This window comes from Vipera ursinii, assembly GCF_947247035.1.
Source record: "Vipera ursinii genome assembly, chromosome: 5".
NCBI classification, from domain to species: domain Eukaryota; kingdom Metazoa; phylum Chordata; class Lepidosauria; order Squamata; family Viperidae; genus Vipera; species Vipera ursinii.
In genome coordinates this window covers 60,541,886-60,557,802 of record NC_139518.1, presented here as the reverse complement: position 1 = coordinate 60,557,802, position 15,917 = coordinate 60,541,886, and the positions used below count along the sequence as shown (strand labels likewise).

The 15,917-nt window shown below is 36.7% G+C and overlaps 1 protein-coding gene across 1 annotated transcript in view; it reads left to right on the top strand.

The window, feature by feature from the left end:
* Positions 1–15,917, top strand: part of CPXM2 (carboxypeptidase X, M14 family member 2) — a gene marked incomplete at its 3' end in the record, with an annotated part of 100,236 nt that overhangs the window by 76,933 nt on the left and 7,386 nt on the right. Inside the window, exons 9-12 of the mRNA XM_083364521.1 lie at positions 605–801; positions 4,055–4,234; positions 5,662–5,959; positions 14,591–14,730. Coding sequence (XP_083220647.1) covers positions 605–801; positions 4,055–4,234; positions 5,662–5,959; positions 14,591–14,730 — 815 coding nt within the window. The remainder of the gene's footprint in view (positions 1–604; positions 802–4,054; positions 4,235–5,661; positions 5,960–14,590; positions 14,731–15,917) is intronic.

The window sequence follows — 15,917 nt, the reverse complement described above, 5'->3', positions numbered from 1 at the left end:
CAGACTAATGGTTGTGCAGTCTCTTCTTAAAACTTCCAGTGTTGGAGCATTGACAGCTTCTGGAGGCAGGTTGTTCCATTGATTCATTGTTCTAATTGTCAGGAAATTTCTCCTTGGTTCTAGTTTGCTTCTCTTTTTGGATGGATAGATAGATAGATAGATAGATAGATAGATAGATAGATAGATAGATAGATAGACAGATAGACAGACAGACAGACAGACAGACACAGATACACACACAATCTCTCTCTCTCTCTCTCTCTCTCTCTCTCTCTCTCTCTGTCTCTCTCTCATACATACACATTTATTACAAAACTATATTTAAAAACAAAGAGAACTATCAGGTTGCTTTCTGCTAGGAGTTATCCTGCAAAAATCAGCAAGATAATTTTCTTGCATCCATAGATTATACTTTAATTTAGGGTGGATTCCCCCCACCCCTCCCCAGTTCCACAGAGTATATGGATATTGGTTGGAGATTAAAAGACAAAAGGGGTATCTTAAACTGAGAAAAAATTGCTTCAATTCTTGAACATAAAAACTGTTTCTTTTAACTCCTTCAAATCCCTTAGATTTATTGCCAACATTTTTTTGTTTTGAATAGGTGAACCTGAATTTCGGTACATAGCAGGAGCTCATGGGAATGAGGTGCTTGGGCGTGAGCTACTGCTTTTGTTAATGCAGTTTATGTGCCAAGAATATCTTGCTGGGAATCTGCGCATTAAGCATCTCATTGAGAATACTAGAATTCATCTTCTTCCTTCAATCAATCCAGATGGATATGAAAAGGCCTATGAAGGGGTAAAGTGGTAAAACATCAGTGTAAAAACTGTTTTCAAATGTAATAAGTAAATAATAAAACACCCTCAAGTAGAGCTCAACTTCTAGTGGCTACATGAAAAAGTGTGTGTAATTTGGAGGTTTGCTGGGGCAGCAACATGGAAGTGATTTCCCATTACTATCTTCTTACAGGTCTACTTATGACCACCACTGAACCCAAAATTTCTGTTTGCTAAGCAAGACAGTTGTTAAGTGAATTTTGCCTCATTTTACAACCATTCTTTCCACAATTCTTAAAGAAATCACTGCAGTTGTTAAATTAGTAACACAGTTGTTAAATGAATCTGGTCTCCCATTAACTTTTGTCAAACTGTCTCAAAAGCTGATCACATGACCCCAGGACACTGCAACCATCATAAACATAAGTCAGTTGCCAAGCGTCTGAATATGCTGACCATGGGGATGCTGCAATGATCATAAGTGTAAAAAACGGTGATATGTCACTTTTTTTCAGTGCTGTTGTAAGTTCGAACGGTCAGTAAATGAACTGTTGTAAGTCAACCCAAAGATGCTTTTTCACGAGGCAACTGGACTTTCTTGTTTTTCTTTGAAGACTTTTCGCTTCTCATCCAAGAAGCTTCTTCAGCAATGCTCCACCAAATGACCAGCTGTCTGCAAGGAATATAAATCCTTCCATTCCCCACCATCCAGTTAGAGCTGAAGAAGCTTCTTGGATGAGAAGCAAAATGTCTTCAAAGAAAAACAAGAAAGTTTAGTTGCCTTGTGAAAAAGCATCTTTGGGATAACTACGACCTGGATGACTGAGAATGTCCATAGACATGTTATGTTGTAAGTCAAGGTCTAGCTTTATTGGCTTCCCAATCCAGTTTACAGAACAATATTTTCGGGTGGTATTAATCTGTACTGTTTTCAAGATCTGCTAGCTGCCTGAGCAGGGCTTGCTTTATGGTAAAGGGGCATTTCTTTTTTTTATTTTTAACTTCAAAATGTATATTGTAAAATATCACTGCAGTTTTCATGTTCTTCCACCTTAAAATAGTCTGACATTTTTCTGTCCATTTTTAAGAAATCATGACAAATTAGAGCCACATCTTTTTCCTGAGGCTTGCTTTAGTTTGGATAGAACCCAAAATGAGATGCTTTTTTTTAATGTTTACTTCATTCCCTAAAGTAATCACTATAGGCATATCCACTGCCAAATGTTGATTTCAAATTGCCAGCATCGTATTTTGAAATAACATCTATATTCCCAGAGTCTAATGTCAAAATAGGAATAGTTTGGGCCTTTAAGAGATTTTTGTGGCAGCTCTTTTTGGATGTTATTTAATTAGTCTTTCATTTCTTCCAGTAATTCAGTTAACTTGACATCTTGGTCAAACATTTCTTTAGTGGCAAAAATGCCTATGTAGCATATTGTACAATTAAAGGAAAAATGAATGTTAGAAGAAGCAATGAGAAAAACCTTTCTTAGACAAATCTTTGCTGTTAAACTGGGTATAAAGGATAATGCTTTTAATAATAATAATAATAAAAAACTCAGATATGTTAGTTCTTGCTAAATATCCTATATCTTTAGATAACTTATAAGAATATTAGTGTGCTCATGATTTTTTTAATCCCCATGTCCTCAATCATAAAAGTTATTAGCAATAACATTTAGCATTTAGGCTTATATACCACCCCATAGCACCCCATACCACTCTCTGGGTGGTTTACATTGTTGTCCCCAACAATGTGGCTCCTCATTTTACTGACCTTGGAAAGATGGAAGGCTGAGTCAACTCTGAACCCTGTCAGGATCAAATTCCAGGCTGTGGGAAGAGTTAGCCTGAATACTGTATTTTAACTATTATGTCTCTGGGTTAATACTTTTAATGCTATGCCGAAATGATTTATAAACACAACAAAACATCCGTAAACTTTCCTCCCATACCACTCTGGTCTTGAGATAGTTTGAAGAAGTAGAACCTGTGTGAGAGTTGTGGGGAGGATGAGAGATAGAAAGAGCCTTATAAATCACAACTCAGTCCAGGTGGCATCTCAAATATTTCAAGAATTTTTCCCTTAATTTATTATAAATGGTGAATTTATTATAGGAATTTCTAAGATACTGTCTTTACTCCAGGATAGCATTAAAGATATCTAACTGAAGTCTATATATTTCTTGCTTCCTTGAACTTGTGCAGCTATGTTGGGTTTTACCAACTATTACACTGAAGAAATTATGTGTTGAATGGTCTGCATTTGAAATTAAGAGGATGAAAGCCCTTAAACTAGAGTAGAGAACTTTTGGATCTTCGAATATAGATAAACCACATCTCCCAGAACCTCAGCTAATAGGACCTTAGAAGTTAAATGCATATTAGAAGTTAAATGCATAGCATCTGGAAAGCCACAGCTTCTATGTGTATGTGTAATATTTTATTCAAACCAACCTGATTTTTCTGTGTGTGTGTGAACATGCTTTGCTGTTTCTTGGCAATGCTGCAAAAGGAATTTGCCCTTTCCTTCTTTCAGGATATTATTCAACTTCCTAGTGTAGCCTAGGGCCTTGGAATGTCCTGTGGTTCTCCCATCTAAATTCAAACCATGTTCAACCCTGCTTAATATTTTAAAAGTGGTCAAGGTTAGCTAGATGCTACCACCATCATTACTCCCTTTCTATTAAGTTATTAGTATTGCCAACTAAAATAATGTTGACAGAATACTAGCATCACATTTATGGAAATCAATTATGCAGAAATTCAGTTGCGGCTGCCTCTAGATACAATTACTATTCAATGCTGTTTTTTATTTACAAAGTGGCACTTTAGGTTTTGACAAAATTCACATCCGTTGCTGCAGATTTAATGATATACAAACCAGGACATTTGTAATAACAGGGAAAAGAAAAGAGGGAATCATCATATTCAAAAGTGTACTAAGAAACAAGTCCAACAAAATGTCAAAGTGTTGGGGTTAAGGAGAATAAATGTGAATTGAGTGAGTCATCCTTGCCTCCCACTGAAAGGTGGATTTAACTTAGATATGCTGCCCAATTGTTCAAATTATAATGTGGGGTAAAACAAAGAATGTGATACAAAAGAATGTGGTAACTTTAGTCAATCCATTTTTAAAACCAGAATGGCTGATTTTACCATGCACACAGGAGATTAGTTTTATTACGATAAGAAAACTACATAGAGTTGTCATTATATTCCTGCAATAACTGCAGTTATAAAATAAGCCAAATGATCTGATCATTGCATTATAGGGTTCTGAATTAGGAGGCTGGTCTTTAGGAAGATGGACTCAAGATGGTATTGATATCAATAATAACTTCCCAGATTTAAATACACTCCTCTGGGAATCTGAAGATCGGAGAAGACTTCTGAGAAAGGTCCCAAATCATCAAATTCCAATTCCAGAATGGTATCTGTCTGAAAATGCTACAGTAAGTGGAAATTTTATGAAGAAAAATGTTAGGTGATTTGGAGTAGTTGAAAATTATCTCAGTTCTTTTCACTATAAAACAGCACAACACATTCCAGTATGTATAATTTATAATTTTACAATTTAATATTATGCAAATAAGGTTGTTGATCTTTCTATAACCTACTTCTAATGTCTAAAATATAGATTTATAACAGGGGTGTCAAACTCAATTTCACTGAGGGCCGCATCAGCATTGCAGTTGCCCTAAGGGGGCTGGGTGGGTATGGCCAGGGTGGGTGTGGCCTACTGGGTGGGCGTGGCTAGAGTGCATATAGCCTACTGGGTGGGCATGGTCAACTCTACATCATTCGCATCAAGGGTGCCTATGGGAGCCTGGGCAGGAGTGGGACAGATCTGAGGGCCTCTGACAGAAGGAGGGTCTCTGGGACATGGCCAAGGCAGTGGGGGCCGTTCCCTCACTGTTTTCAGGATGGCTTTCTGGACCACATGAAATCACTTTGCGGGCCGGATCCGGCCCCCGGGCCTTATGTTTGACATGTCTGATTTATAATGTATCATTTAGCATGCTCTGATTTTATTTTATTTTTTTACCCATATCATTCTGAAAACTTTGGGCTAAACATTTTCCAATGTGACAAGGACCAGTTTTCAGAACGATTAAAAAAAAAGAAAAGTCAAATGGTGCTGCAACAAAATTTGAAGCTGTACCCTCTTTTATGTGCTATGTCCTGACTTTTCTTACTACACCCTGCAAACACCCCTAAATTTTTTTCAAAATGTAATCTTCAGTAATGCTAATGGCAATGTCACACTGACTTGTGTAAATTGTTATTAATGGAAGATGTAACAGAGTTACATTGTTTGTCCTTGTCATATATCAGTTCCAAACATTGTTTCTTGTAACTATTGCCTCCTAAAAATGGGATTTTTAAACAGCTTGTATTATTGTTAATAAAGATTCGGTGTGGTTCAGTTTTGATGGAAGCCTAAAAATGACCGCAGCCAGTTCTAACAGATTTGGCAAATGTGTAGTTTGAAGCAGGACTCCTTCCAAATCTGAATTTAAACCTTCATCAAACTCCTTTAGTGACTCCTTTTTTCCCCTCCATCAACAGATTGTATATATTTATTTCCAAAGAGATTTGGAAATCATACATTTTACAATCTGTTTCTGATTTTAATTATGCTGAAACGTTTATGGTCATTTTTAGCAAGAATTGCTAAAACTTCCTTTTACAGTCCTTTTATCATTACTTAAATTTCCTTTGATATTTTTCTTGATTGTTTCAGACTACATAATCAAAACAATGTGAAGAGGCGAATGCACAGTTTTGCCTTTGGATTATAATGTTGCAATTGTGTCCATGTATTCAAAGAGTCTCTTGAAAACGTAGCTTAGAATTCTGTACCCTTTCTCTTTCATAGGTGGCAGTGGAAACACGAGCTGTGATAGCATGGATGGAAAAGAATCCTTTTGTGCTTGGAGGGAATTTACAGGGAGGAGAGCTTGTAGTCGCCTATCCATATGATATGGTCCGGTCAGTCTGGAAGACACAGGAGCACACACCCACTCCAGATGACCACGTCTTTCGATGGCTGGCCTATTCGTATGCTTCTACTCATCGACTAATGACAGATGCTCGGCGAAGAGTATGTCATACAGAAGATTTCCAGAAGGAAGACGGAACAGTAAATGGAGCTTCCTGGCATACTGTAGCAGGAAGTAAGTGGTAGCTGAAAAATAAAATTTTAACAACTTGTCAAATAGGAGTCAAACATATAAATAGGTCAGGAGCCATGGGGGTGCAGTGATTAGAATGCACTACTGCAGGCTAACTCTGCCCACTGCCAGGAGTTCAATCCTGATCAACTCAAAATTGACTCAGACTTCCACCCTGAGGTCCGAATTCCAAGGTCGGTAAAATGAGGACCCAGATTGTTGGGGAAGTATGCTGAATCTGTAAACTGATCAGAAAGTGCTGTAAAGCACTATGAAGCAGTATATAAGTCTAAATGCTATTGCTATTTGTTCTTTTTCTTTCTTGTCTAACTGTATATTTAATAGCAGTCATCTGCTAAACACCATCAAAGCAAAACTTTGTAATTATGTCCTGATAAAAATCTGAGTTTTGAAAGATGTTCCTGGGCTAAGGCAGAAGTTGCTGATTCTCCTTTGGCTTTCCACATCCATGTTTTTTATGGAATAGAGGATTTAAATGATATTTGGTTTACATAAATAGAATAGAGGCTATGCAGCAGTTCAAACAAAATGTAATGTGCATCTAAAGGAAGGAAAGTGAGATAATCCATTTAGGTATTGTAATAAATAAATTCTTTTATGTAAATAAAAGAATTGCAAGAGCAAGAAGCAATATGAAAAGATGCTCTAATTCCTGATTAATCCTTATAAACTTAAGGAACTATAATCAGCCTTTTAAAGTGATGTGTACATCTGAAAAGTTGAGTGTTTTCATGAGCAACTTACACAAAATGGCTGCTGTAGTGGGCGTATTCAAACTACTAAATGCAATTCTAAAAATATCTGAAAGAGTAGCTGATGGGTTTGCTTCATACCATTCCTCTAACTTTCCAAAATCATCTTGATAAACTCATCTTACAGTACCATTTTCTGGGCACAATTCTAAACTGGACTGCAATATGAACTGAATGCAATCAACTACTATTTATTTTCTAAGAATGTTTCTGCTGATCACATTGGGCCCAGAAACATAGATGGAAAAAGTACAATCATTAATAATAAACACAAAAAAAATTCAAAGAGCATAACACGAAGCATACATTCCTATCCCATGGACATCATGCATAATTAAAATCAGAAGAGCTCTACAAATCAACCAATACAATTATAATTAGCTAGAAGAGAAATGTTGAATTCTCAATGGGGATGCTATAAAAGGAACAATATAGAAATGTATTGTCTGACTCCAGCTCTTCTTTACCATATGGGCATAGTTATCAAGCATGGAATTTGATTTAGTCAAATTGGGAGGGTGGGAAGGTCATAGTAAAAGTCTTGTCCAAAATTTGTGTAAATGAATAAATGAATATCAAATTAAACGGTGTTTTATAGCCTTTTCAACCTAACTCTCAGACTTCAATATCAAGGAAACTGTGCTGGATATTTGCTGCTTAATTATTTTCTTAGCTTTATGGAATCCATTATTACCACAAGTTCTAGCTAAAAAGCAGAGCTTTTCTCTCCAAGAGGTTTTTCTAGGTAAACTGGATGCTATTATGTAGAAATACTGGGACCAGACCAAGTAGGGAAATGGTCCTTTCATCCAAAGATACAAAATAGTTAAAAGATACAAAGCTGACTCTCCCACATCCGTAGTTCTCTGCCATGATTATAGATGTGATGTGCATTTGTAACACAGCTTCAAAAATTAGACTGAATTTTCCCTTTTGTAAAAAGTTGAAACTATTGTAAAGAAATGCTGGAACACAAAGGAGTTGAGTGTGAAATGCCTTGATTGCAAAAATAAATATTGGCCTACTTTTGCCCAATAAAAGCTAAGAATAGCTTCTTTGAGCATTCTTAGCTACATATTTATGGCTCCACAAGTAACATATTTTTAAAACACCTTTTAATATTAAAAAAGCCTCATCTGGTCTAGATGTTGCTTATTTAAATGTCATCTATATAATTTGTGCAGAAATATTCTTATTATACTTGAGGCCAATGCTATTTTTTGTAGTTGTCTGCAGGGAAGGGGCACATGTAAAGGGCAAATTATAACAGGTGTGTGATGAAGTAATTATACAAATGATATCACTTTTATGTGACAACATTACATTATTTACAGAATGATATAAAATGTGCCATTAATTTGACAGTGGGTTCTTCTGGATACCACTAATACGCTAACTTTCTATTTTACAATGGTACCACACAATATGTTTAAAAGGAATCAGGTGGGGGCACAACATGATTAGATTAGCCCAATCAGGAACAATTACATTTACATTAATGAATAACTAACATTTACATCTAGTCTTCTCTTTGCTGCTGGTGCATATGCAGTCTGTGTAATATTTAGGAAGAAGGCATTAATGCACTGTAGTGCTGAAAGTATATAAGATTTTTTTTGGACAAAAGCTCAGATGTCATGCAGAGGAGAATAGTATTTAAGTGAGGAAAGAGCAGAAAATTCATTAACGAGGTTTATGTTTTTATTGCCTTAGAGAAAAGGACATATTTGAGGCTTTTAAGTATTTGGAGCCTTGTGTATCAAAATATCTTGGCTGTGAACTGAGTTCTATGAAGTTGGCGAAGATCTCATTGCTGTACTAGTCTGTCTCAGGAAGGAAACATTTTGGGCCATCTCTTTACAATAGGAATGAAAAACAACAACAACTCTTCTTTTGCCTTCTGATTAAAGGTTTTTCCACCCTTGCGTATTTGTAACACAATCACAATCGATATCTCTAGTTCAGTCAAACCTATTTATCCAACTTAACAACAGAAGAGACTTTATTTCATTATTTTATTCCGATCACCTGGGAAGACTGTTAGGGATAGATTACATTCAATTCTATTTCTGCATGTTGTCTAATCAAAGGATACTTTAGAAGTGCTCAAACTCTGCCTTCACTCAGCCTAGTCTAGATAAAGATCAATAAACTGAAAATAAATCCTGGTGACAGTTCATAGACCAGGGTAATTGTTTCTGATGACCTTGCATTTTCTTTATAGAAATAGGTACACAACCTGGAGTGCTTCTTAATCTACCATTGACCCATAGAGACCCAGCTGATACTGGTAGCTTTGAGCTTCATCCAGGACATCAGCAAGACTATGGACTATGTGGAAAATAACTTTGCTCCAGGAACTTTCTGTTTGGACCACTGTAGTTAGTATATTTGAAGCTGGCTGTGAATAGCTGAAACTTTAAAATTCTACAGAAATTAAAAATTGAAATCTGATTGAGATACCTAGGTGAAACTATCGTATCAATTCTGAAGACACTTCACCGGCTCTCTGCTCTCTTTTGACTCCCTTAGTATAAAATTGAGATTTACAATGATTATTTTCACCTGTAAAACCTTAAACGGCATGAGGGCCAATTATATGAAGGAGCACCTTTTCCCCAACTTGTCCTCTCTCTGCAATATGATCTCCTAGGAGCTTCTCCTTTATGTAGCCTCGTTGCAAGAGGTGTAGTATGCCTTACTGTGGTGGTGCCTTGACTTTGCAATTTTTTGATTGGCGTACATTTGTATCGATTAGCATCAAATTAAAATGTTCTCTTCAGCTCAGCCTTTTCAACATTTCAAATATGCTTTCCCCCCCTCCTTTTGGTTAACTGACTGATTTGTCAATTTTACTATTGCCAGTCTCAGCAGATACATATAAAACCATAGTCAGAATCAACAAAATCTTCCTTTTTTTGCTTCCTAACAATCTCAGTAACATTAATTTGAGACAAAGTGTACATTTACACAACCATTTTGTTAGTTCCTTTTATTGTTAAGCACTTTTGCTAAGCAAATTATCTATAAAATAAAAGCTGTATTATGTTTGCAGTGGATCACATAATATTGCCTTACCATGATGATCCCATAATCTAAAGTACGGTTTTTTATTTAGTTTGCAAAAACCCTTTTACTCAGGACATTTGATGTTGTATTTTCACAGTATTTTTTTTTAAAAAAATCATAAGGTTTTGACTACATATAGCTAATGAATGTCCCAATTTTGCATACACCATTTTTACAGATACATAATTGGCCTTTTAATTGCCAAATTTATTAGTTGAAATATAAACTTAATTGTGAATCAATCCACTAAACACTAACATTAACAAACTGATTTAACCACTTTGATAAATTGTTGTTGTTAGTTGCGAAGTCGTGTCCGACCCATCACGACCCTATGGACCAGGCCTTCCTCCAGGCCTTCCTGTCCTCTACCATCTTCTGGAGTCCATTTAAGCTCACGCCTACTGCTTCAGTGACTCCATCCAGCCACCTCATTCTCTGTCGTCCCCTTCTTCTCTTGCCCTCAATCTTTCCCAGCATTAGGCTCTTCTCCAGTGAGTCCTTCCTTCTCATTAGGTGGCCAAAGTATTTGAATTTTAGCTTCAGGATCTGGCCTTCTAAAGAGCAGTCAGGGTTGATCTCCTCTAGGACTGACCGGTTTGATCGCCTTGCAGTCCAAGGGACTCGCAGGAGTCTTCTCCAGCACCATAGTTCAAAGGCTTCAATTCTTTGGCGCTCAGCCTTTTTTATGGTCCAACTTTCACTGCTTTTGAATTTGCTTTTCTTTTGGTCATGCAATCCAAACTGCAATAAGTTAATCTTCAATATGAAGATTATGTAAAAATTACAAATGTTGATTTAGATCTCCAGTTTACATTTCCATAGGCAGCAGGATCTTGTTCTAGGTCTTAGAAATGTAAACCTTTTCCTTAACATTTAAAAAGAACATGATTAAGCAGATACAATGACTGTGTGCTTTATGTGTATTTCAAGATATTTTAAGAACCTGGTTAAAACTTAGCATATAATTCACTTCTTGCAAAATATTAATTTAAAATCTGCAGACCTTTGGCATTTAACTGGAAAGGGAAAAGATTTTATCTGAGCTGCATCAGTCATTGCTCTCACATTTCAATCATTTAATCAACCCCCAAATTAACATCTATGTTATATAATCCACCCCCAGCGTACATACTTTAGCGCTCATTAAGTACCTGAATATTCCTGTATGCTAATGTAATTTTTTGCTCGTAATATACTTGCATTATTTTTACTATTATGAAATAAATGAATCCAAGAATTGTTAAAATGTATAGATGGGAGGGCCGAAAGTGGGAAGACCAAAGAAAGATCATTATCAAAACTTTATGCAGGGACCCTCAATATCCAAGGCTGAAAAATCAGTAGCAAAAATTTCTTACTGTTTATGGGCACCAGAAACAGACACAAGGATTTAAACCCTGGAGCTGACATATAAATACAACTAGATTCCTAGCTAGAGACCCAGCTAGTATAGTTAAGGCATCAGGCCAGAAACCAGGAGACCTGTACTATCCCTTTTGGCACAAAGCCAGATGGGTGAACTTGGGCCAGTCACTCTCTCTCAGCCCTAAAAAGAAGGCAATGGCAAAACATTTCTGAAATCTTGCCAAGAAAACTTCAGAGACTAATCTAGGAATTTTCTAGGAGTTAAAAGCTGGGTAAATGGCATGCATACACACACATTCTTAACTGAACCTCATTAAAACAGTTTCTTTTGTATTTGCAGTACAAGAAATTTATCTGAACTTTGTCCACTGCTTGCATTCTTAGGAAGAGATTTATTGCCATATTCATACTGAAGATCATATAATTGGAAAGCAATAAATGGATCTCAATTTTACTAAATGCAGATGTGATACTATGTTGGTTAAGCAGCCACTTAGAAAGTGATTTTACTACAATGTTGGTATGCCACTACATCAGCCATATAGTGCTTATCCATCTACCAATAGATCAGCTTTTTGGAAGAGATTTCATTGCGGTTGTAGTGTATGCTTGTAAAGCATACACGGAAATGTCAGCACAGCAGGGGGCTGGACAGCTCCAGGCTATAACCGCTTTGGCGGGAAAGCCTGAATAGAGCGAGTGGTTGACAGCCCCAGGGCATGGTCAGCTCTGGCGGGAAGCCAGGGTTTAAATCCATTGGTCACCATTCACCTGGGCAGGTATAAGAGACACCAGGTAACCCCTTTGCTTGAGCTTCATTTCTGACTCAATAAAGAAATACTACCCAGCTCAAGTGTCCATCTCTCCGTTCAACCACGCGACATCACAGCGGTCAAATACATAGATGTCAGCTGCTGGTGAGAAAATGTAAAATCCATTGTATTTATCCTTGAGGAGAAATGATAAAAGGACTTATTCATGACCCAAAATATCAAAGGCAGAATCTGCAGCTGGGCCACTCAATCTGGCCAGATTGGAGGATCCTACAATGAACATTGATCCATTTATTGATTCATTGACTGTTTTGATATTTTTCAGCAAGCTCTAAATTTCTTTTGCGAGAAAGAACACTTATATAACAATATATCAGAAAACAAAATAATGGAGCCATGAAGCAATATCTTTGCAACAAAGAGAAGCTATAAAAACATTCTCTGATTGCTAGTCTTGAAACAATAATCTGCCAAAGCTAGGAACAAGGAAACAAGATGTGATGAGAAATTCCATCAGTGGGGAATAAGCGTTCTCACAAGGTCTGCAAGGTTTCAGTATTACCAATGGAAGTAACCCTTTTTTGCTATATTAAAAGCTCTCAAAATAAATGATTTCAATTTCTGAAGCAGAGTTTAGCCTGAGAATACAATGTTCCAGAGCTGCTTCTGTCCAGGGCAAAGGCATTGTGTAGAAGTGTCAATAATAAAGATAGCAGCTCACAAAGTGTGTTCTTGTGCTCTTTAATTAGCTTGGACAGTGATATGAGTATTATGTGACATTGGCCCTATATTGTTATTCCTGAATCTTCATATACGTTGTAGGAGAGAGCTGTCTATGGAGATGTCTGGTGGCATTTTTTTTTCAGATTAACAAATTGAATTAAAAAGCACTTGTGAGCTCATTCTGATTCATGAATCTTTGCTGCTAGTCATATCTAGAATCTTAGGGTTAGAACAATTTATTATCCTACTTTCTCTAGGAAAATAATAGCTTTGGGAATGTTTTAAGGATGAAAAACTGTAGGAAGGGAGAAATGATCCTTGTCCTTCCTTCAAATTCATCTGGTGAGAGCCAAGTTGAAGTTTAGAACTTAGGAGAAAAGATTAAAAGTCATCTTTCCTCATAGTCTAACTTCTAAATGTCTTGATCAGAGTGTTAGAAAAAGATTTGTTACAAATGTGTGCATGATGGATAGCTAGCACTCAGATTACATTTTCTGTTGAAAGTGTTGATCCCTGGCTGGATTTCTGTTATGGCTATTTTAAATCTGAGAGCTTGAGAATTTCTTCTTTTTTAAATTTTCCAAATACTGTTTCTCTATTAATAGCAGCTTAGTTAGAGAAATTTTTTTGCAGTACTTTTCAACCAAAAGTTGGTTTATTGCCTTCTTAGCCATCAATTTGTAATATACTCTGGTTAAGTAAAGACAGCTTTTGAACTTCTGAAGAATGTACTAGTAAAAAAAGAGGTCTGCAGTTTTCTAAATATGTTTTACATTGGCTTCGAACTTGTTTCAAATTTGGCTCTGAACATATCATCAAATCTGTAATGGCAAGACATTTACATGCCATATCATAGCCACGTTTTTATGGCCCTAATTTAATGTTCCACTACAAAAACATTAGTGCTGATTTAATATCATGTGACTTCCTTTTAATTAAGTTACTGATATATTTTAAAATACATGTATTTTCTAGAAATACCAAACCCATTTGTAACTATTAGGATGTTGTTGTTAGCTGCGAAGTCATGTCCGACCCATCATAAGGTTTTGACTACATATAGCTAATGAATGTCCCAATTTTGCATACACCATTTTTACAGATACATAATTGGCCTTTTAATTGCCAAATTTATTAGTTGAAATATAAACTTAATTGTGAATCAATCCACTAAACACTAACATTAACAAACTGATTTAACCACTTTGATAAATTGTTGTTGTTAGTTGCGAAGTCGTGTCCGACCCATCGCGACCCTATGGACAACGTTCCTCCAGGCCTTCCTGTCCTCTACCATCTTCTGGAGTCCATTTAAGCTCACGCCTACTGCTTCAGTGACTCCATCCAGCCACCTCATTCTCTGTCGTCCCCTTCTTCTATTGCCCTCGATCTTTCCCAGCATTAGGCTCTTCTCCAGTGAGTCCTTCCTTCTCATTAGGTGGCCAAAGTATTTGAATTTTAGCTTCAGGATCTGGCCTTCTAAAGAGCAGTCAGGGTTGATCTCCTCTAGGACTGACCGGTTTGATCGCCTTGCAGTCCAAGGGACTCGCAGGAGTCTTCTCCAGCTTTCCTCCCGAGGAGCAAGCGTTTTTTAATTTCTTGGCTACAGTCCCCATCTGCAGTGATCTTGGAGCCCAGGAAAATAAAATTTGTCACTACCTCCATTTCTTCCCCGTCTATTTGCCAGGAATTGAGAGGGCCGGATGCCATGATCTTCGTTTTCTTAATGTTTAGTTTCAACCCAAGTTTTGCACTCTCCTTCTTCACCCGCAACAAGAGGCTCTTTAGTTCTTCTTCACTTTCTGCCATTAGAGTGGTATCATCTGCCCTATTAGGATAAATGCTTTATTTTTTTTTTTAAAAATGACTCTATTTAGTCTCAGAAGAAATAACAATTTCTTTTTTTGTTCTCTTCATTGCACTTACAGGCATAAATGACTTTAGCTATCTACACACAAATTGTTTTGAATTGTCTATATATGTTGGCTGTGATAAATACCCTCATGAAAGTGAATTACCAGAAGAATGGGAAAATAACCGAGAGTCACTTATTGTTTTCATGGAACAGGTAAGTAGCAAAACAATTTGGCTGGTAAGGTTTGGATCGGATCCCAATTCAGGAATGTGTAAAATTTGTTTACCATAATTTTTTTGCCAACAGTGTTCTCTCAGGAAGCAGAAAGCAAAGATTTTATGTTAGTTTTCAGACAAGTGGACATTTCAGCCTCTGATGTGAATCAGCATTCTTCACAACTACTCACAAATACATAAATACATAAGAGGCAAAATGCTTCCATAACCACTTCTGCTACAGATCAGAGTTGTTGTTGTTTTTTTTAAAAAAAAACTAGTTTATGGATGCCTTATTGTGCATTAAATAAAAAAAAAGTATTTGGATTTGGGCTATGGATAAACACTGAGTTTTGAGTGATCTGCCATAGTGGACAGTAGGAATTCAAAACAAGCTCTTTGTTCTCTTATTTTTTTCACCCTAGTAAATATATAGGTAGCCTATCCTAATAATAATGCACATCATTCAACCTACATAGAAATGTTGCCAAGGGGCTTATCTTTGTGTGTGGAATATTTAAAATCCTGTAGGAAGCAAAACTTTAAACAGGATTTTCCCCTCACAGTTTGCTGATACAGCTAGAGTAATCTTAACAAAAAGCAATACACAGCTAGATTTTCTTGAGCACGTCCCATAAACAACAGCACAAAATCTACAGTTTTCTGCTTACTGGCTGAGGAATCTTTCTCTTCCTAACACACTGCACGATGCTTGTATTTGCATTTGCTAAGGTGTCAGCAATGTTCAGCAGACTAAAGCCACATTGTCTTTAGCATACAGTTTGAAAGCTATCATTAACAAGACTGTGTACAGAATACATGCACTACAATTCAGCCAACAAACCAAAATGATACAGAACCCATCCCCATTTGCTGTTTCACCAGGAATGCAAAAGGCCTTTCCTGCGCTTTGTCATGATAAAACCATGCTCTGACAAAACCAACCTTCCCCTTTGGTCACATGTACTGCTTCATCTCATCCCCAGTTCATTAGGAAACAGCTTTAGTTGGTTCACATCATATGGACAAATTTCCTTCTTTAGTTGGCTCTATCCCACCATAGCTTCAAGGTGTATAAAATCTATAATAGTTTGTCACTTTGGAGGCAGCATCAGCTGGGTTACTGTAGGAATGATCACTAGCCAATTTCCTCCAGAGCCATTCCTCTCCTCTCCATTCTGACCA